Genomic DNA, 19,396 nt, shown 5'->3' on the forward strand with positions numbered 1-19,396 from the left:
TCGGCTTATAGTATGCTTTTGAATTCAGCATTTTAGGTTTTCATTTGAGTTTTATATGTCCGGATCTAATTCAGTTTATAACATTTTAAAGCTAACAAATTTATAATTCCATCTATTATTCATTTTAGATATGAGATTATTTCGAACTTGGTTAATAATATTTCGTGTTTAAATATTTTAAAATTTTAATTAAAATAATTAAAGATAAATATTCGAAGTACTAGGTTCAAATATAATTTCAGATATTAATTTGATTTGTATTTAATTTTTTTAGTATCCAGTTGGGTTAGAATAGTACCCGATATACAGTGTGGAATTTTATGTATCAATTCTAGTTTTTCAATTCGGATTCATGTATTACGGAAGGAGTTTTCAGATGTGGTCGTCTCTGATTCCACCTTGAGAAGTGGTGCTAAGAACCTTTCATTCGAGTTTAACCCAGTTTGTTGATGAACAAGAACTTTGCCTTGTTGTTCTCAAGTTCTCCAAACAATAGATTATGTCAAGTGAAATTGAGAATATTCAGCTCGTGATTTTTTGTAATAAGATGCACGAATTATTCATTTTGAGTAAATCAGAACCTCTGAAAAGCAAAAAAAAAAAGGCAAGAAAACTATTGCAGAGATCTTCACATGAAATCAAATAACCACCAAACAATCCAAACAAGTTGTATAAACCTTTTCCAATAAAGGGTATAAACCTTTTAGAAGATAGAAAACCTCAAGCTGTTGTTACTTTCCGCAAACAAGTTGTACTCTTCACCTACTGTCCTCTCTTTCTTCTTCTGAGCAGAGTCACCAAAAACATGATTTCCTGAGAACTGCAACGAGAAGTCCCCCAAAGTGGGACAACGAGAAGGAGCAGTTGTAGACAGAGCAACTGGCCCACCAAAGTGGAACAAGGAGAAGTTTTCGCCACTATCAGTTTCCGGACCTCTGCTGCTTGGAGTTTTCACTGGAGAGATTCTGTTTATTTTCCTTTCATCTGCTGCTTCCTTGAGATAACTGTTCTCCAGTGGGTCAAGAGTTTGAACTTGTTCAGCAGTGTTCATTGTGTTGATTTCAGCAAACGGATGAAAAACTGGAGCTGGCCCGGAGTTGTAGAAAGGGGTTGCTGAATGGTTTAGTGGGGTCCCATACTGGACACATAACGGGGACTCTCCATGCAGACTGTATCCAAGTGGACCTGCGTACACATACTGGTTAGGATGAGGGAAGGGCATCAATGCATTGGCTGAAGCTGCAGACCAAGAGACTGGAGCTTGATGGTAGTAACCCATTGTTGAAGGACCCTGGAAGACAGGCAACGGTATACTCTGGTTAAGCATTTGGGGAAACATCATGCTTTGTGGCTGGGACAGGTAGGAACCAGTAATAACACTGGGTACCGTATTGTCCATGCTTTGGCTAAGAACCGTAGGAGGAGTTTCTGATAATTTACTTTCCTCGTTTTCAGCTGGATGGTTGGAAATTTTCTTAATCCTCAAAAGGTCTCTTTCATCAATACCCTTCTCTGTCTCTTTCTCTGTCATCTTCTCGTGACAGTCATGCATATTGTTGTCATTGCCCACTAGTTTCTCTTCCAAGTCAGACATCGGAGAGGATCCAGAGTTTCCGCTGTTTGAAGACACTGTATTGCTATCTCCTTCACTGAGACATGAGGAGCAATTATCTGAACTGGAGCTTCTACTCATCATTGGATCTTTGGAGTACATACCATCATTCTTCGATGTTATGTGAACTTCCATCTTCTTGTCTTCCTCAGTTGAATTTATATAATTACCAGACACATTGCTGCAATCACTAAGATTGGCGTTACCCAACTGTTCTCTAGCCTTGTATCGAGACTGTGCCTCGGCTGACTCCACAGTGGAACTAACTTCTCCTGCCTTAAATGTTGAACATGTAACTGGTGGTGTGTCAGAGTGTGAGCTGTTTCGCGGATGCTTCAGCTGCATGGAGTCCAAACCCTTTCTCACAGTTACTGGCATGCCTCTGGTTGCAGATATATTAGATTCTGCCTTTTCCCAGTGTCCATTAATGGGTTTGTAACTGCAAGAATGGTCATCGTACCTCTCACCATTCCTGTTATCTGAACACTGAAACACCTGATGAGACCTAATGCTGTTTGGTCTACCACCAGCCTTCAAAGCTTTCACCCTCAGATTTTTATTTGACCCATTAATACGTCTTGAAGAAGGTTCTAAGCTATCATTACAGTATTTTGCCTCATCCTCCAGATATGTACATTTATCTGACCACCCATTTTCATGATCTATAATCTCTCTATCAGTACTATCAGAACAGTGGGTTTCCGCTGTTGAAGTAATGCAACCATCCAAACACTCTCCATCTTGATCATCAGGATAACCAGCTGGAGACAATTCTATATTTCCAGTTTCAGTTCCTGAGTCCTCGCAGTTCATGGTATTGTTTGATTCCTCATCAAGATTCATACAGACTTCTTCTTCTTTATCAATAAACTTTGGATTCTTCTGCTCTTTTTCTCGTTCTTTTTCCTTCAACCTCTCTTTTTTACGAAGTTTTTTCTCCCTTTCTTTTGTTCTTTTCCGCTCTTTTCGCTCCTCTTCTTCACGCTTTTCTTTTTCTTCTTCCTCAAGAAGCTTCGTCTGCAAGTGTTAATATGATGGAGTTGTTGGACAGAGAAAGCGTAAAATGTCTTCTAAAATTGCATAGAATATCAAAAGGTTAGCAAACAAACCTGCTTCTCTAAGGTGATAATTTCCTTGCAGGCAACATGAACACGCTGCTCTAATAGTTTCGATGAAAGGCAGATAAATATACTGTGTGCATTTTGACGGGCTGTACCATCCCTAAATGCCTTTTCAACCTAAGATAGTATCATGGAGAGAAATGAATACACCTAAAACAAAGCACAAAACAAAAATAGATAGAAAGTGAACTTAGAGGAATCTATAACAAACCTGCTCCTTGAAAATAACCATTGCAGCATCTAGAAGAAACTCTCGGGCAAGTTCTGGACTCTTAGCGTGCTTTTGTGGACGGAAGCACTCACCATCAAGCTCATTCCCATCTTTATCCATCGCGACTTCATTCTTATATATTATTAGAAATACAATGACCACACTTTAGCAATGAGATATCATATCTGCAAAGTTAAATATCTGAAGGTTATCAGTCAAAAAGCTGTGAATCTTCAGTTTACCTCTTCTTCCTCAACCTCTTCGGCATGCTCAAAAAACATTCGGATGCATTTCCCTCTTTTAATTGAAACAAGTCCATCCCCAACCACAAGCCTAGAATGAACGCATTGTTGGCATCCCAATGCATGGGCTTTGACTGATATCTCGGAGGAGCGGCCATTTTTCTTAAATGCCCTAAGAGTAATGTAGCATTCTTTTAACCCATGAAGGTCTAGACCACTGACTTGGGCACTCCTATTACTGCCTACTCTTTTGAACTCGAGGATATCAGATTCGCTCTTTTCAGTTCCAATAGCCCACTCGAACTGATGATATCCAGCATTCTCTGTAAAATACTGACTCCAGTCTGCTCTAACGGAATCAATGCCCACCTGAGATAATACAATTACACTTCTCATTCACTTGCAACATAAACCTCTCGGGTTCTCCGGTAAATCAACTCTTGCAGTACAGGAATCCGCAAAGAAGAAAAGGTTAAGAAAGATAAAAGACCTGATACTGAAAGGCTGTATCCGCAACACAAAACCATTCGGTACATTGAGTTTTCCTTTGCATTCGTTTAAGTTCCTTAAGCGATTTAAACTCTCGGATGACATTTTTTCTGCAGTCTCTACAAAACTTCTTGCAGTCGAACCTGTAGGGTTGAAAGGTCAACATGTTACTGAGGAAAGGAAAAGAAAAGAAGCATAAGAGAATACAACAACTCAGTAACGCATGCAATTACTTGATACACCCAAACTGGAGAAACCAGATCATATCCAAACACACATTCTGAACCGAACTTGTGACAACATAAGAACATCCAAAAAAAGGTTTCAAAATGAACAAATAAAAGAAAAAAAAACCTGGAGGTTAGTCTATCAATGAAATCCTCTTCTTTCATAGTGAAAAGTGACTGTCGGCTCTGGTCTTCTAAAGCAGACCAAAAATCAACTAACGTATCACAAGAGAGCCATGTGGTATGCAAAGCACAAGATTCTCTTGTTCCATGACCTTTACCATAACCAGACATCCCTTGACTTATCCAAATCCGGCCATCCCCACCACAAGCATCAGGATAAAGCAACTCACGCTCCCTCTCTCTAGCACGTGCACTTTCAAACACCTGCAACAACCAACCAACCAACACATCAAAAAAAACTGAACCAACCAGAGAAACCTCGGATTAGATTTAAGAAAAAAACTTACAGTCTGTAGCACTTTGAAAGATTTAGCATACAAATAGCAATCAAGAAGCGTGAGCGATCCATCCCTCCCGGCGGTGAGGCCTCCCCATTGACTCACAACAGCTGAGCTGTTACAGAAACTATGGGACAGAAAGGTTCGATCATCTTTGGATCCATTCCGTGGCAAGGAGGACTTGTTGCCATGAGAAACAATCTGCAAGAAGCATTCCACAAGGAGGGAGCTGCATCTAGAGCAGCACATGTTCTTGCGAGCCTGCTCAAACAGCGCCTGCCTATCGATCCTGAGAAGCTCCTCCCTAGCTTTCGGTGACAGCTCACTCCAGAACTGTGTATATACATACATATTCAGTTTTCATCTTAATCAAAAATAACCGACACTCGAGGAATAGAGAGGAGGAGAAGGGACCTTGTGCAACTGAATGTAGCTGAGTCCATCGACGTCACTGGACCAAAACCCGGAAGAGGAGTGATCATCACCCTTGCGTGCTAAACCCAGCATCTAAAGCGAATTTAGCCGAATCGAATTTTGAATCGAATCGGGGGGAGAGGGAGACAATCGGTCGAGATCTATCGTATGACTGAATTGGGGGATGATGAGTGAATCCTCCGGATCGAGATCTCTTCTCCGATGGAAGGGAATCGAATCAGAATTGGATTGAATCGGGGGGGAGAAGGAGACGCGACGAAGACGATGACGATGACGATGAGATTCGCGGAGCTAAATATAATCTAGAGAGAGAGGGAGAGAGAGAGTTTCTGGTTGCGGAAGAGGGTTTAGAAATGACTAAATAACCTAAAAATATGCAAGAGAGACATCTATCGAAATGTACTTTCCTCTGTTACAGAGAGTAACAGACTTTTTCTTTCACACATTTGTGGTAATTTAATAATATTATTTAAACCTTTTCAAATCCACTTTATGGTAACATATTAAAATCAAAAGAAAACATGATTATTTTCATTTATGTTGCTGCCTTTTTGCTATTCGTTGATTTTAATGTAATACGTAAAATAAAGTCAATGCATTAAATTTTGTACGATCCATATAAAATTTATTGTTGACAAGACCAAATATTTTCATTTTTAATGAAAATATATTATATGTTGAAAATAGTCTCGAAAATATACACTTGATTAAAATAGTCTCAGACATTATCTTTAGTTTATATCAACAATAAATTTATTATTACTTTTTTGCATTACCTCATCATTGTAGCCAGGCTAGACCAAAAAAAAAATGAAGGGCTGTGAACATTATGTTACATTCGAATGACAACATCTCGTTGACAGAAAAAGAAAATGACAACATCTTACAACAAGAAGACGATAGAGAAAGAGAGCCACAACAGCAACAAAACCAAGAGAAGTGGTTAAATTTGATAATTTAGGAAGTAGACTCAGGACCGGCTGGTTTGGAGTTTAGAAGAGGCTGAAGTGCCTTGACAACGATGGTCATGTTAGGCCGAAAATCCGCCTCGTACTGAACACATAAGGCAGCCACGGCGGCCAACTGTCCGACCACCACGCCCACAAAGAAAAGTCAGCATCACAAAACTAAATCAAAATAACCTTCGTAGCTAATGATCAGCAATTAGAATTGAGGTCGCGATGATTCAATATGAAACAAAAAAATAAAATAAAAACTTATCTTAATGCAACATCCACTCAAACATATTTGATTGTCTTCCCAAAGTACTCAGAATGTTGTGTATCATAAGTCATAACTAAAACAGATACATACTTCCAAGCTAAAATCTCAAGAAACTTGATAGATTTATATACACCTTCAGAAAACTAGGTTCGCTTATAACTATTTCATGCTTTATCAAAACAAAATATCAAAAGTCCTAAACCAAAAAAGGAAAAGAAAAAACTCCAATATATCATTTTTTACCAAATAATTAACAATAATCAAAGGAAGTGTCTTATATTAGAAAAGAAAATGAATAACGCACCTTAGCTACTGCTTTGGGAGGGAAGTCATTGTTAAGCTTAGGATCTATGCATTGTTTGACTTTGTCTTCACTTAGTCTCGGAGTTGCCTGCAAAATCAAGATAAAAGGCCGGGGTTTATAACTTTTACAATAAAGTTGATAAAGTTATTAATCCTCTCGAACATGCATAATTACTTTAACTAATATGTGTACGTACCCAGGTAACAAGACTTTGTTGGCCTTTAGGCATGGTATGATCTACGGGTTTTCTTCCTGTCAACAGCTCCAAAAGCACAACACCGAAACTATACACATCACTCTTCTGTGTTATCTGTCCCGTCATAGCATACCTAACACAAGATTACCCTCATAATTTATCAAGAACGATAAAATAGTCTGTTAAAGAACAACAACTAAACCCTATTAATTAATGAGATGATAAAAAGAGATGAAGTAATACTCGGGAGCGTGATAGCCAAACGTTCCCAATACACGAGTAGAATGAAGCCTCGCGGCGGTATCTGAGGATGCGTTGGTCAAGTTGAAATCAGCCATTTTGGCCACAAAGTCATCAAACAACAAGACGTTGCTTGACCTTACGTCCCTGTGGACTATTGGTGGCTGGACCTTCTCGTGAAGGAACTCAAGCCCTCTGGCTGCTCCATATGCAATCTTGACTCTTTGGTTCCAGTTCAGCACCGGTCCTGGCTCAGCCCCTTGCACGCCCTTTCTCCCTAAACATCAATCCATTATCACATATATATATTCCACCAACAAAACGTGACTAGTAAGAGTTGAGTTTTAACGTACCATGTAATACATCGTGTAAGGAACCTTTAGTTGCAAACTCGTAGATTAGAATGCGATGATTTGCTTCCAAGCAGTACCCCATCAGTTCCACAAAATGTTCATTTTTAAGCCGTGATACCACCGATAACTTGACATTTAAATATGGAGAAATTACTTAAAACAATCATTAGATTAATATTGGTTGAATTTTAGCTGAAGGGTTGTGATATTTAAATGTGTAGTGTACCTGTGAGGTGAAATCAGAGTCAGGTTCTTCAGAAGAGCTAGCATCAAGCTTCTTAATAGCAATATCACCTCCATTATACTTAGCTTGGAAGACACGTCCATAAGAGCCTTCACCGATCAGTGCCTTGTTTCCGAAGTTACCTGATATTTTGTTCAGCTCATCCAATGGAATACTAGGGATCTCTATAGGTAAAACCTTTGCAGGAGCTCCAGATCTCGGCGCGTTTGTATTCCTCGGCTCCCCTCTGTTCCCGCCGCCTAAACGCATGCAAAACACAGCAAACTCTCGTTCACAACAAAGCCAGGGATTAGGGTTATGGGGTGTGAGGAGAATTAAGTTAGGGATTGTTACCGCCAAAATTGGGGTTTCCGGCCTTGTTAGGAGGCGCTGAATATTGGTTAGCTGGCGGACCTGCGGGTTCCTCATCCGCACCTCCGCAACAGAACATGTCTTCGGATCTTTTTGTCTTATTCACGTGTGTGTTTTGGATTCTCTTTATGTTTTTTTTTATCTGTTATCAAAAATTTGTTTTATTCTGCATATCTACATATGTTTGTGGAGAAGAATACTGATTTGGAAACATGAATTTTGCCAAAATATTTTGTCGGATCATAACGTTTGAGGGCAAAAAAATAATATCCAGGACATGAATGATTGTTGTTACCTCGATAATGCCGTGTAATCAACACCAAAAGAACGATGATGATGAATACTATAAGATTACCACAAAAGGATCTGTGTCTGAGAATTTTGAATTAACTCACGTCCAATTTCTGGAAAAAAAATCAACGACTTTGAAATGTTTTGGAAGTTTGGTAAAGAGAGAAGGAATGAATCATTTGCAAGTCTCTTTGTTTCTCTCTTGCGCGATAAAATCGGGAGATAAAAAAAAAACACATTAGCATATTGCATTTTTAAAAATAAATTAAATATACACAATGTAGGTAGGAAATGTGAAGTGTTGCCTTCACGTCTTACACGTCCTCTCCGGACCATACTCTATCTACTAGTAATTTATATTTGCAATCAAGCATTAGAAAATTTATAGAGATTCTAAGATATCATTTGCCTGAGAATTCATAATAGACACACCTAAAAGAATCAATCTTGACAGTTGAAAAATCTCTTGACATGTTAGTAACATTTCATGATAGAAAATCAACTTTGAACGACTCACTATGATGATGACCCCCATGCATATGTATATGCTTTTATCAGTTTATGTATGGGTGAATGAATCATAATGCATGTGAAAAATAATAATCCAAGAACAGAACCACAAGAACCTTCTCTTTTGCTGTCTTCATCTTCTCCAACCAAAACTACAGTAGAGATAACTGTAATATTATTGCAAACAACTGATAATGGTGTTTTTTTTTTTCTTATAGCTACTGAATAAAACAGTTAAAGCCTGGTCGCATATGGCGAAGAAGGTCTCAAGTGTATTATGTATGTATATCTATTCAGTAAAAATGTAAAACGAGTAGTAAAAACATTTTCGTCGCCTGAGAGATTCGAACTCTCGCGGGGAAACCCCATGTACTTAGCAGGCACACGCCTTAACCACTCGGCCAAAGCGACTTCTCGTTCAAAATTGCAAACCGATGTTTATATAAAACTAATAATTATCAGGAAAGTCAACCAAGTTTTCGGTTTATTAGATCAAAAAAGTACATTGTACTAGCATAATTAAAAACATATAATCTAATGACCATTTGATACATTATTAATCTTTTTTATACAAAATGAAAAGACTGGCCCATGATAATGCCACTTTTGATGGTGATTCAACACTTGATAGCCTCCTTGAACAGCAACAAATCTCCCACCAATCTATTTCAAGACATCAAGCCTTACCTAAACAAGCAAGAACTACATCTTGATTTTTACAACAAATTTCACTATACATAAGTCAACAACCTGAATTCATGTTTGATTCACCAGATTGAAAAAGTTTGGACTAACATAAATCTGAACAGATGTATTCTATAAGCAACTGAATATATTATTAATTTTTGACTCAATAACCATCCCCTAAGCAAAAACCAAAAAAAATCAAAATCCAAAATCCAAAAAAAAAAGAGAAACTAAACCGCAGATTTCAACTACAGATGATCCTAGCTGCTCCCTCTTTCTTCTTCCACCACCAGCCACGGAAGTCAGAAACCACTCTAAGCCAATCTCCTCCTCCTCAGAGGACGAGAGTCTGCACTGTCTACATCAGAGACCCTTGAGCCATTCTCATGTGGTCTTCTCACAGAGGAAGAAGTCGAAACAGTCACCATAGAATCAATGTCAGCTGCAGTATCAACTTGACTCTCCGAGTTCATTACCCCTATTATACTTGAGAACGAATCTCTGTCTTCAGCACCAACACTAGGAACGTTGAGTTGCGCATCAAATGCATGCGTCATCAAATAAGCATCCTCTAATCTTTCAGCAGCGGTCAACACAGGAGAAAACGGCACCCTCAAATCTCTTGCTGCTGCCTGCATCTGTCTCTGGATTGACATACCCAGAGGAGGAGCAGCCCACAGCTGTCTTCTTCCCCTTTCATATTCAGTGCTTGAGATCAGATTGGTACGTCTAATATCATCTAACGGTGCCACTGATGCAGCACTAGACTGGTTCAGCTCTGCTCTAACTCCTCTTGAGGTCATAAACCGGTTAAGAAACGGTCTAGCTGTTCTTTCACCAGTCCTAGATTCCCTCGCTAGCCCATCCTGTAAATGTCTAATCATTTCCGTCCCTATATAACCTGACCTCTCAAGTGTAGTCCTCAGACTCTCCACACGCCTTGCTTGAGGTCTCGAAGGGATCTTGTTCTTGTTGTCTGAAACCCCCTCTAGAGAGACTCTTTTGTTTTTCTCCCCACGGCCATAGATCGGAGTCAAGGTTTTAACTGATACCTCCCCTTTGCAAACCGGACACTCCTTTGCCTCTGAGACCTGTAGCCAGCGGTAAAGACAAGACCAACAGAAAAGATGGCCACAGTTAGTAACAACTGGATCCTTGGACAAGTCCAAACATACGTAACAGTCGAAAAAGCTCCCGTCGCTTCCAACGCTCTTCTCAACAACTCTTTTCTCCTCTTTAACATTGTCTTCTTCAACCACTTTGTTCCCATTCTCGCACTTTTTAGCCTCCTCCTCCTCCTCCTCCTCGCTGACTCTTCCTCCACCAGCTGGTAAGGCAGCTCCATTAGCAGAAGCCATCATTAACTGACTCAACTCTATCAGTGGGCTATGAGTCTCTGCAGGAACTGAAAGAACATCAAACTGTCTGGACCCGTGCCGTGTCCAGAGCCTTCTCAAAGGTTCAACATCTCCATTAAATGTTCCATTAGCCCAATACGCAGCAGAAGGATCCGTTACTGGCTCGAGACTTACGTCAGGGGCAGGACCTAGATTCAAATCCAGATTCACTTCGTTTGAAATCTCCTCAGCCATCAATTAAAAAAAAAAACTCCTTTGGATCTTTGTTTATTCCTGCATGAAAAGAGACCATAATCAACATAATGTTTATAAGATTCACAAAGACCAATGTAAATAATAGTTCACATTACATAGAACACAACATGAGAAAATAACAAACAGAGAGACAGAAAAACATGAAGATGGTTGTCTTCTGTCTTGTTCGTATCAACCAGATCAATCCTTTCCATTTCCCCCAATTCTGAAACCCTAATTCGCAAAATCCCCGTTTTGAAAAACCCTAAATTGAGATTAAGATTGTAGAAAACCATAAAGCTCTTGCCTTTAAGACAGGTAACCCTCAGGACAGTAAACCCACCGTATAAAATTAAAAAAAAAAAAAACGAATTTGATGCAAATTGTGCAAAAATGGAACTGAGGCACGACCTGAAGAAGAAAAGTGAATTGAGCCAATTTTGGGTGACGGAAGAGATCACTGTTGAGAACTTGTCATTGTGGAGCTTCGAACCTTCTCTCGGATTCCTTCAATGGAATCTTCGCCTTGTTTCGGTACGATCAAATCTTTTGTTGTCAATTATTAAAAAAAAAAGTTAAAAGAAAAGTCGGAGAAGACTTGTGTATTTAAATCAGACAGGAAGAGCGTTATCGGACGGTCGGGATTGGTTGTGCAATCTCTTTGACCAGATACATGTATGATTAAGGCTGTTTTTATATTACAACTTTTATTTTCTTACCAAATTTTTATTTAATGAATCACAATTAAAAAAAAAAGCTACTTATACTTGGTAAGATGTGAATCATGATCAATTAAGAAAATATAGAGATAACACATTTCCATAAATTTGAAATCAATCATATGAACCTATATGAAATAACTAATAACCATAATCAAATATATGGATAGTAATTGTGTGTAGATATTTAGAACTAGAGAGCATTGGAAAAAATTAGTTTCTATTGTGGCAAAAATGATGGTTAACTAAATAACATTTACCAATTAAACAAGTTTATTTATTTAGAAATACATTAATATTAGTTAGATATATGATTATGTGATGGCATCGGGAAATTATTTTATTTTTAATATTTTAAAATATTAAATAAACTGGCTTAATAAAATGATTAGTATCATGGTTTATGTTTATGCTTGATAATTCTAAAGGATGTAATTTATCTGTATGTGGTTTTGATTTAAAATTATATCCTGATGTTATTTTAGATGGTGAAACCGATGCTCTCTGAAGTTAGCTGATTTTACAACTGTTTCATGGAATTTACATGATATATCCATTAGCCAAACAAGCTTATAATGTAAAAAATTCTTACTAATGTTTTTTTTCAAAATGTGAGTGTGTTTAGATTCAGAAAAAATAAAAAAAAAATGTGAGCGTGTGTTTATGGATAAAGTTGATATTTTCTTCATTATTATGGTCAAGGAAGTGAACAATAATATTAAGAGTACGGATATGTAATCAAACTCTCCTCGTATAAATCCATAGCATCCTCTCGCGGCCATCAACATAATGAATGAAACCAAGACCTTAAATAAATTTGGGCCTAAAAAGGGTTTTTTATTTTTAAATGTAACCAAGACCATGCAAATATTGGATTCAAGATATCACTGAACGATGCTCTCATATCATAGATTCATAGGAGCAATCGAAACTCTCTCCAAGACTCCAACCACTGACCACTAGCTCTGAGACATCCCTGAGGGTTTGACATAGGACAAGGTCACGCGTGGTCGATTAAAACAGACACAATCAGCAACTGTAGTGTGTCAAAGATACCGAAACGCTAAAAGAATATTTTTATAGTTTATCATCAGACCAAAGAAGATAATTTATGTAAACTCGAAAACCCAACTATACCCTGAAAATCTTACAAAAATCATCTGTACGATTACGAACAGGTGGATGAGTATGAGTTGATATCACAAGTAAAAAACAAGCTTCATCTTTCATTAGAAAAGTCAGACAAGAAACGAATCAATGTCTCGTCCAGCTAGACCAGATGAGGTAATGTGTGTAAATTGCATAAATGAGAGAGAAACATACTCCCAGACCTAAACTGTTCGCTCTTTCACAACCGCTTCTCAACTAATAAACTATCACAAATATATAAACTTTTAAATGGCAAAATGAAAACACATATAATTTTATATTTTCAAGATAATCACAATTGAAAAGAGTACTTGGGGCCATCAACGATACGCTAACTCTGGATCGTCTTTACGGTATCAGTCTATCGTAATAGAGTCTCTTTGTCACTAAATACTCTGTTTAGTTTACATTCTTTGCATTCGGCTACTTATTTTCTTTGTATTTCTATAAAAATTAAAACTTTGGTATAATAATTTAAAATTTTACCAAAGGAAAAAGAAAAGAGTACTTGAATGAACAAGGTGCAAGTTAAGAAGTCAGCTCGTGTTGTTTCTATCCTACACCTGCACAATAACAAAGGAAAAAAAGGAGCTGTTTTGTCGATTTTTGGCTTAATGTGACATGCCAGCCCATTCCCACCTATTCCAATGAGGGATGCAAGTGCAACATTATTGTTCCTCTCTTTTCTTATCATTTTTAATTTTTGGTAATACCAAATAAATATAATAAGATCTCTATCAATTGATAAACAAATGTTTAACAGTTTCACATGACAAACATTATAGAGTTTAGTTTTATATGGGATATGTATATGTCGCACAAAAAAAATATGGGATATGTATTATTGGATCATGATGTAAGTGTACACTATGAATAAATTAATTGTTATAACTCGATCTATCTTCTTGGCAGAAATGAAAGAATGAATAGTCCGAGTTAGCTCGAACATGTACTTGCGAGAGATGAATGGGGAAAATAGAGAAACAACAAAGAATAAAGAGGATGACAAACGAAAAAAAAAAACACAAAAATTGAAGGGAGAAAGAGATGTAAAAAGGGACCTACCCATGAAAGCTTAAGGATAAAACTTCTCCCCCTACCCACTCAGGAAAAAAAAGCATATATATTTTTTTGTGATATACATCAAAACTAACAGCATATTAATTCATTGGATTTATATATCACGTTAAACATGCGGATCTAGTGCTAAACTAGTCAAGTCAATAACAAAGCAAATTTCTAATCTTTTTCTTAGGAGATACATTTACATGATTATTTATGTGAATCATGTTATGTAGTTACAAATTTGAAAACTAAATCCTACTAGTTGAGTGACCTTAGTCATTAGTCAAAACTCAAATCTCAATGACCATTTTCTTACCGGTTATATATTTTCCTAAAAGATAAATACTTCAATGCAAGGATATAAAACGGTTTGCTACTCCCAGCCATTCCAACGTGGACTCTTCCTCTCTCAATTACTACTAACTTGCTTTTTGGGTGCAACAACAATATAAAAGTGTGTGGGAGAGAGAGAAGAGCCATTACCAAGAACAAAACAACACCACAAAGCCTTCTTCTTTTATTAATTTTTCCAAGTCTGTGTTAACCCAAACAAAAAAAGATTACACTACAGTACTTCTTTGGTGCAAACAAAAAGACTTGAAGAGAGAAAAAGAAAGTAAAAGAATCTATTGTATATTCTCTCCCGATGAGGATCCGCAAACGCCAAGTGCCTCTTCCCCTTTCTTCTCTATTACCTGTTCCTCTCTCAGATCTCTACTTTAACGGGTCACCGACGGCCACCGATCGTTACTTTTGCGGCCAAGACAGCGACGGAGTTCTTGCTTCTCTTCTTCAGCTTTCGCAACCACCCGTGCCGGTTTCTGATGGTCAGCAGCGAGATGTGATGAGCAAGAAGCAGGAGAAAACTATGGTGAGTTCTTGTCTATACGTTGACATTTAAATTAGAAACTGATCCTAATGTGATTTATAATCCACAGTTCGACACTTGGGGTGCAGTTTGTTTTGTATTAAGACCGTACTTTGTTTTTTTTGTTTTTGTGGAAATAATAATTGGGGTTTATTTTACACTGGGGAATAATTGTTCTTCTTCATTAGCAGATCTGCTTCTTATAAGAAATAAATAGTTTTTTTAAGTTCCCAATTGCTCATCTTTCGTTTTCTTTTGTTTTTCTAAAAAAGGATGATGGTGGTGAAGTAGACGTGAAGAGTAGTACTGATGCATCGGGCAGGTAAGTGAATTCGATAATTATCAAGAATCTTTCTTCTACAGCCCCTTCTCATCTCTATTACTTGTGGGTGTAATTACTTTTTTGGGGGTGTAACTACTAAACAGATACTATATAGTTTTTCACCATTTCAGAACCACAAAGTTTTGTAATATGTGAATACGTTTTGGAGACGAGTGATCAAAGTTGGATCTAATCTAATCCCCCGAAGTTGGATCTAAATTCATTTTCTTGTCGCTTAGTTTTATATTATCGTCATTATTCTCACACCTAAAACATTTGGGAATACAAAAGAGTAGTAGTTAGCGATGACGGTGCACATTAGCATGGGATGCTCTTATACGAATGGTCCCCATATCGACCCTATTTTTATTGTGTGCACTCTATTATTATCATTTTTTTCTTGCACTCGTATATAGATCGCTTTCATCTCTTTATATTAAGTTTTTTTTCCTTTGTTTCAAACAGTCGCAGCAAGAACGTTAATCCCGCAGGAGAATCTGACTCTTCAACACAAGGTACACGTAAAATCTTGATCGTTGTGGCGAAAATAAAGCTTTTCATGTTTTCTAATTAGTTATCTGTATATGCAATATATAATAGTTGTCGAGAAGAATGAAAAGGCTGTTACCTTGAGGAAGAGAAGAGGCTTTATAAGCTTTGAGGAACAAGAAGAGGATGAGGAGGAAGAAGAAGAAGAAGAAGCTAGTGGAGGCGGTGGTGGTAGTAAAGGGAAGAAGAAGAAGAAGAAGAAAGCCAAGAAGAGCGGTGCGTTGGAGGAAGGATCACGGTGCAGCCGAGTTAACGGTAGAGGATGGAGATGTTGTCAGCAAACTCTTTATGGGTATTCTCTTTGTGAGCATCATCTTGGTAAAGGAAGGGTAAGGAGCATGAACAAGAGTGCTGGCGCTCGCGGCGGCCGACAGAAAAAGGCCGAGGTGGTGGAAGTGAAGAACAAGAGAGTGAAGCTTGGGATGGTGAAGGCCCGTTCCATGAGTAGTTTGCTTGGACAAACCAGCACAAGTAGCGGTATTGGTGATGTTCTTGTTGGTACTGAGAGTGAGATAAATGCACCTGCTGATCAGTTTGATGCTCCTGATAAGTAAGTCTGGCTATCCAACATTTACAGTTTTATGTATATTTTTAATGTACATGATGATTATGGACGCAGCTTTATGTTTTTTTTGGTGTGTGAACATTGTGTATAAATTTGATCGAGGACGTAATGATTTTATGAACACTTTTTCATGTTTATGACAACACCAATGGACTATTGAGAAATCAGTTAAACAATAGAAAATAAGTTTTTTTTTTATAATCCGAAGGTATACGACAGACCGAGACCCAACCAAGTAATCTTTTTGGATTTGTCCACCAGCATCAGACAGACCCGATTGATCGTAAGTAGATTTTGAATCAGGGGAATAGCACTTTTTTCCAAATCTTCTGTACCATTCGACCACGCTTGTGGTTAAAGAAAAATAAGTTAAAGCCGAGTGTTTCTTGGATATACCATATGTGATTTGAACAACGTTCTTTAGAATGGTTTAAAGCTAAATTAATATATATATTATGTTTCGTAATTTTATATTTTGAAAAGACTAGATACATTAGTAATGCGGCTGGAAAGTGGGAATAACTTTAAGTTTGTGTATTGTGATGGTTTGTTTAATATTATGATGTATGGTGACGGTGTGGATTGATATTGATAAGTTAGTTTAGTTAGGTAGGGCTTTGGTATAAAAAGCGTTAAAAAAAACTTCAGATTATGTAATTAGCTGAATCAGTAATATTTTAAAGCGTTTTCGACAATAAAACATAAAAAGTTAGTTACTGGATATGTATAATGTATCCACCATAAGGGTTACTGGCCTAATGATACTCACCATGGCCTTCCCACGCCGGGGCACCACCACTTGACTCTAATCCCTTACTGACACAACTCACCGCGCTGGCAACTTCCTCCGCAGAGCATGTGGCTGCATTGGAGTTAAAGTTTCTCTTACTGTTGTGCTCTGTGTGATTTTGAACTCCATGTTCAATGCGCATATTTGTCTCAAGTCATTATACATGATTCTCATCCTAACCGTAATCTTCTTCTTGTTTACAACAGTGCTGCTCTTGTTATGTCTTTTACTCAGTTTGCAGACTACACCAATCAACTTGTGCTCTATAATTTGGATATGGATGGTAGGTTTTGGTCTTATAAATATACGTTGTCTATTTTAGTTTTGTTCCAGTTATCCATCCATTCACAACCGTCTTTGTTCTTAGTGTAATCCACCTTTTTGGTTTCTCTCTCCTTGTCAGAAAACGTTATAGTAAATAGTGACATGGTGACTAATATAACACAACGATTGATCAAAATGTTTTGCATTTCACATCTGAAGTTTTCCTTTTACAGTTCGGGCAACAACTGAAACCAGAAATAGAAACTCTTTTTGTACAGCCTTAACATTTCCTGCTCCAAGGAATCTCTCATTCTTCCTTTCATTTAGTCAACAATGAGATGCGAAGTGAAAACACACGACATGGAAGAATGACAGCGAATCCAGAAGCTGTGAAGCAACTCTCTCACATTAAAGACAAACTCTCCATCATGATCAAGAGGACTATACTCCTAAAAAGGACTCATCATATGACGAAGTTTATTACACCGAATACATAATAAATTAGAGAGGAAGGAAGGACAGTAGAAACCTCCATTCATGGCTGCAAATGGTAATCAAGACTAAAGGCTCGAATATCTGAAGGACTACTTCCAGGCCTGAGAAAAGCAAAAAAAACTAAGCACACAAAACCATAAGTGAAACCGTTGATAACATCTCTTCAGACAAATCGCTCCACACACACCTTTTGTTTATAGTACCGTAGTGAAACTTTATTTTCCCCTTTTTAAGATCTTCCAAATACTACAAAGAAAAAAAAAAGAAAACAAAACCAAACATGTTTTCTAGTGAAAATCAAAGAGTAATCAAAATTGTTTTGTAATCCATACACACACTTACCAGATTTAAGGTAACATATATAGATGAAAACGCCAAGGAATCAAAGGGTATCTCGTCTAAAGCAAAAAGACGGCACTCCAATGACTCAGGACCAGGCGCAAAATCAAGATTCTTCAGCTTTGCTAAGAATATAACATACGTCTTTGCTCCAAAAAAGCGAAAACATCAACTATAAGTACATAATGAGAAAAAGAAAAAGACAAAGTAGAGAGTGTTTCTTTCTTACTTGGCCAATAAGAGGAATATCGAGCTGCGCAAAAGGCGAAACAACTTCCACAGTGGCTCCAGCTTCTTCCCAAGTTTCCCTCATTGCTCCTTCAGCAGCTGACTCTCCAACCTCTAGATAACCCGCAGGAAGAGTCCTGTATATACGCAAAACAAAAAACAAAAAAAGATCATAACTTGACACACGACACTAAGGAAACACACTCATTAAAGGGAAGGGCTTTGTGTACCATAGACCGTGTGAAGGTTGAATGTTACGTTTACAAAGTAAAACCTTTCCTTCATGCTCAATAAGACAACCTACAACCTGCAACACTTTCTTTCACATTTAAGAGCCTTCTCTAATAAAAAAAAAATCACGATGAAACAAAACTATTAACCATCTTAGGATTCTGGTAAGCGATTTTGTCGCAGTGTGTGCAGATAGCTCGGAGCTTCTCTTCTCCGTCAGGTATCTCGTGCTTGGTAGGGCCTCCACACCATTGACAGAACTTTATCTTACGAACATCTCCCTGAAACAACAACACCACCATTGAAGGAGACACCACCAAAGTGATGTTCACAAGAGCTAATTAGACTCACAGCTGATTGAACAGAGACGAAAGTTGGAGACTTGGGAACTGGGTCGGATCCGGGAAGTGAGGAAGACATTCGGGTCGGGTTGAAACGGAGTGTTTTCCTTGGAGAGGAGGAGAAAGTTGAGAGCTTTCTAGGGTTTGTAGATGTGGAGAGGAAAGAGACGGTGGAAGAGGTGGAGTTGCGGGTCTTGGTCAGTCTCTGTGAGATGATGGTTAACCCTGCTGTTGACCAACCCAAGATCTGTACGGCTTTGAGCATTATACGCACCGCTTTTTTCACCGGAACTTTGCTTCAGATTCCGGCGTCAATTTCGTCACAGTTTTGACATTTGAGGAGAGAAATGTCATTTAAAGATATGATTTTTTTTCTGACGAGAAACAGAGAATCCAAATTATTGAGAGCAGATAAACCGGTTTAATTTGACTTTGTCTCTGACCAAGTTAACCGGTTAAGACATAAGACCAGGACTGCCTAGGCCAATACATACAGCATTGGTTGAATCCTTTGTTCAGTAATTTAGTATTTTGATTGAATCCTTTGTTTTTGGATTTGTTCTAGATCCGTTGTTCATTCTTGTGTTCAGGCAGGCAGAGCCTTTCTTCTGCTGTTACTGTTTGTAGATTAGCCTCTTGTGTTCAGGCAGCCAAGTTTTTTTTTTTTTTTGTGACAGGGCC

General features: G+C 37.9%; 5 protein-coding genes and 1 non-coding gene across 13 annotated transcripts; 1 reads left to right on the forward strand and 5 right to left on the reverse strand.

Moving 5' to 3' along the window:
- Positions 1 to 592: 592 nt before the first annotated feature.
- On the reverse strand, positions 593 to 5,122 carry LOC108811503 (uncharacterized). The gene is made up of 8 exons (XM_018583558.2): positions 4,778 to 5,122; positions 4,373 to 4,696; positions 4,030 to 4,289; positions 3,677 to 3,818; positions 3,187 to 3,555; positions 2,945 to 3,076; positions 2,722 to 2,850; positions 593 to 2,629 (listed from the first exon to the last, which is right to left on the reverse strand). Exons 1-8 carry the CDS (start codon positions 4,868 to 4,870, stop codon positions 704 to 706), a joined length of 3,375 nt encoding a protein of 1,124 aa, XP_018439060.2. The 5' UTR covers positions 4,871 to 5,122; the 3' UTR covers positions 593 to 703.
- A 424-nt stretch (positions 5,123 to 5,546) lies between these two features.
- Positions 5,547 to 8,196, reverse strand: LOC108809825 (probable protein kinase At2g41970). Its single transcript, XM_018581962.2, has 8 exons — positions 8,006 to 8,196; positions 7,693 to 7,852; positions 7,342 to 7,598; positions 7,116 to 7,242; positions 6,766 to 7,039; positions 6,523 to 6,655; positions 6,327 to 6,413; positions 5,547 to 5,881 (listed from the first exon to the last, which is right to left on the reverse strand). The coding sequence occupies exons 2-8, from the start codon at positions 7,787 to 7,789 to the stop codon at positions 5,756 to 5,758; spliced, it is 1,101 nt and encodes a 366-aa protein (XP_018437464.1). The 5' UTR covers positions 7,790 to 7,852; positions 8,006 to 8,196; the 3' UTR covers positions 5,547 to 5,755.
- Positions 8,197 to 8,840: 644 nt separating this feature from the next.
- TRNAS-GCU (transfer RNA serine (anticodon GCU)) lies at positions 8,841 to 8,922 on the reverse strand. The gene has a single exon. It is a non-coding gene; the product is annotated as a tRNA-Ser (tRNA).
- A 336-nt stretch (positions 8,923 to 9,258) lies between these two features.
- On the reverse strand, positions 9,259 to 11,366 carry LOC108806459 (uncharacterized). The gene is made up of 2 exons (XM_018578583.2): positions 11,202 to 11,366; positions 9,259 to 10,829 (listed from the first exon to the last, which is right to left on the reverse strand). Exon 2 carries the CDS (start codon positions 10,788 to 10,790, stop codon positions 9,513 to 9,515), a length of 1,278 nt encoding a protein of 425 aa, XP_018434085.1. The 5' UTR covers positions 10,791 to 10,829; positions 11,202 to 11,366; the 3' UTR covers positions 9,259 to 9,512.
- Positions 11,367 to 14,107: 2,741 nt separating this feature from the next.
- LOC108806839 (uncharacterized) lies at positions 14,108 to 16,394 on the forward strand. The gene is made up of 5 exons (XM_018579041.2): positions 14,108 to 14,594; positions 14,864 to 14,913; positions 15,379 to 15,428; positions 15,514 to 16,012; positions 16,236 to 16,394. Exons 1-5 carry the CDS (start codon positions 14,370 to 14,372, stop codon positions 16,264 to 16,266), a joined length of 855 nt encoding a protein of 284 aa, XP_018434543.2. The 5' UTR covers positions 14,108 to 14,369; the 3' UTR covers positions 16,267 to 16,394.
- An 873-nt stretch (positions 16,395 to 17,267) lies between these two features.
- Positions 17,268 to 19,084, reverse strand: LOC108806323 (nudix hydrolase 23, chloroplastic). Of its 8 annotated transcripts, none has more exons than XR_008934901.1 (8): positions 18,726 to 19,084; positions 18,524 to 18,655; positions 18,374 to 18,450; positions 18,145 to 18,280; positions 17,919 to 18,059; positions 17,764 to 17,822; positions 17,611 to 17,696; positions 17,268 to 17,468 (listed from the first exon to the last, which is right to left on the reverse strand). XR_008934901.1 is itself a non-coding variant. In XM_056987518.1 (8 exons), the coding sequence occupies exons 1-7, from the start codon at positions 18,978 to 18,980 to the stop codon at positions 17,617 to 17,619; spliced, it is 861 nt and encodes a 286-aa protein (XP_056843498.1). In that variant the 5' UTR covers positions 18,981 to 19,084; the 3' UTR covers positions 17,268 to 17,468; positions 17,611 to 17,616. The 8 variants fall into 8 exon arrangements, 5 of the variants coding, with proteins under 5 accessions (XP_056843498.1, XP_056843500.1, XP_056843499.1 ...); XR_008934900.1 differs by having other exon boundaries at positions 17,268 to 17,522; XR_008934899.1 differs by having other exon boundaries at positions 17,268 to 17,530.
- Positions 19,085 to 19,396: the final 312 nt, after the last annotated feature.

The sequence above is a fragment of the Raphanus sativus genome, chromosome 6 (genome assembly GCF_000801105.2).
Source record: "Raphanus sativus cultivar WK10039 chromosome 6, ASM80110v3, whole genome shotgun sequence".
NCBI classification, from domain to species: domain Eukaryota; kingdom Viridiplantae; phylum Streptophyta; class Magnoliopsida; order Brassicales; family Brassicaceae; genus Raphanus; species Raphanus sativus.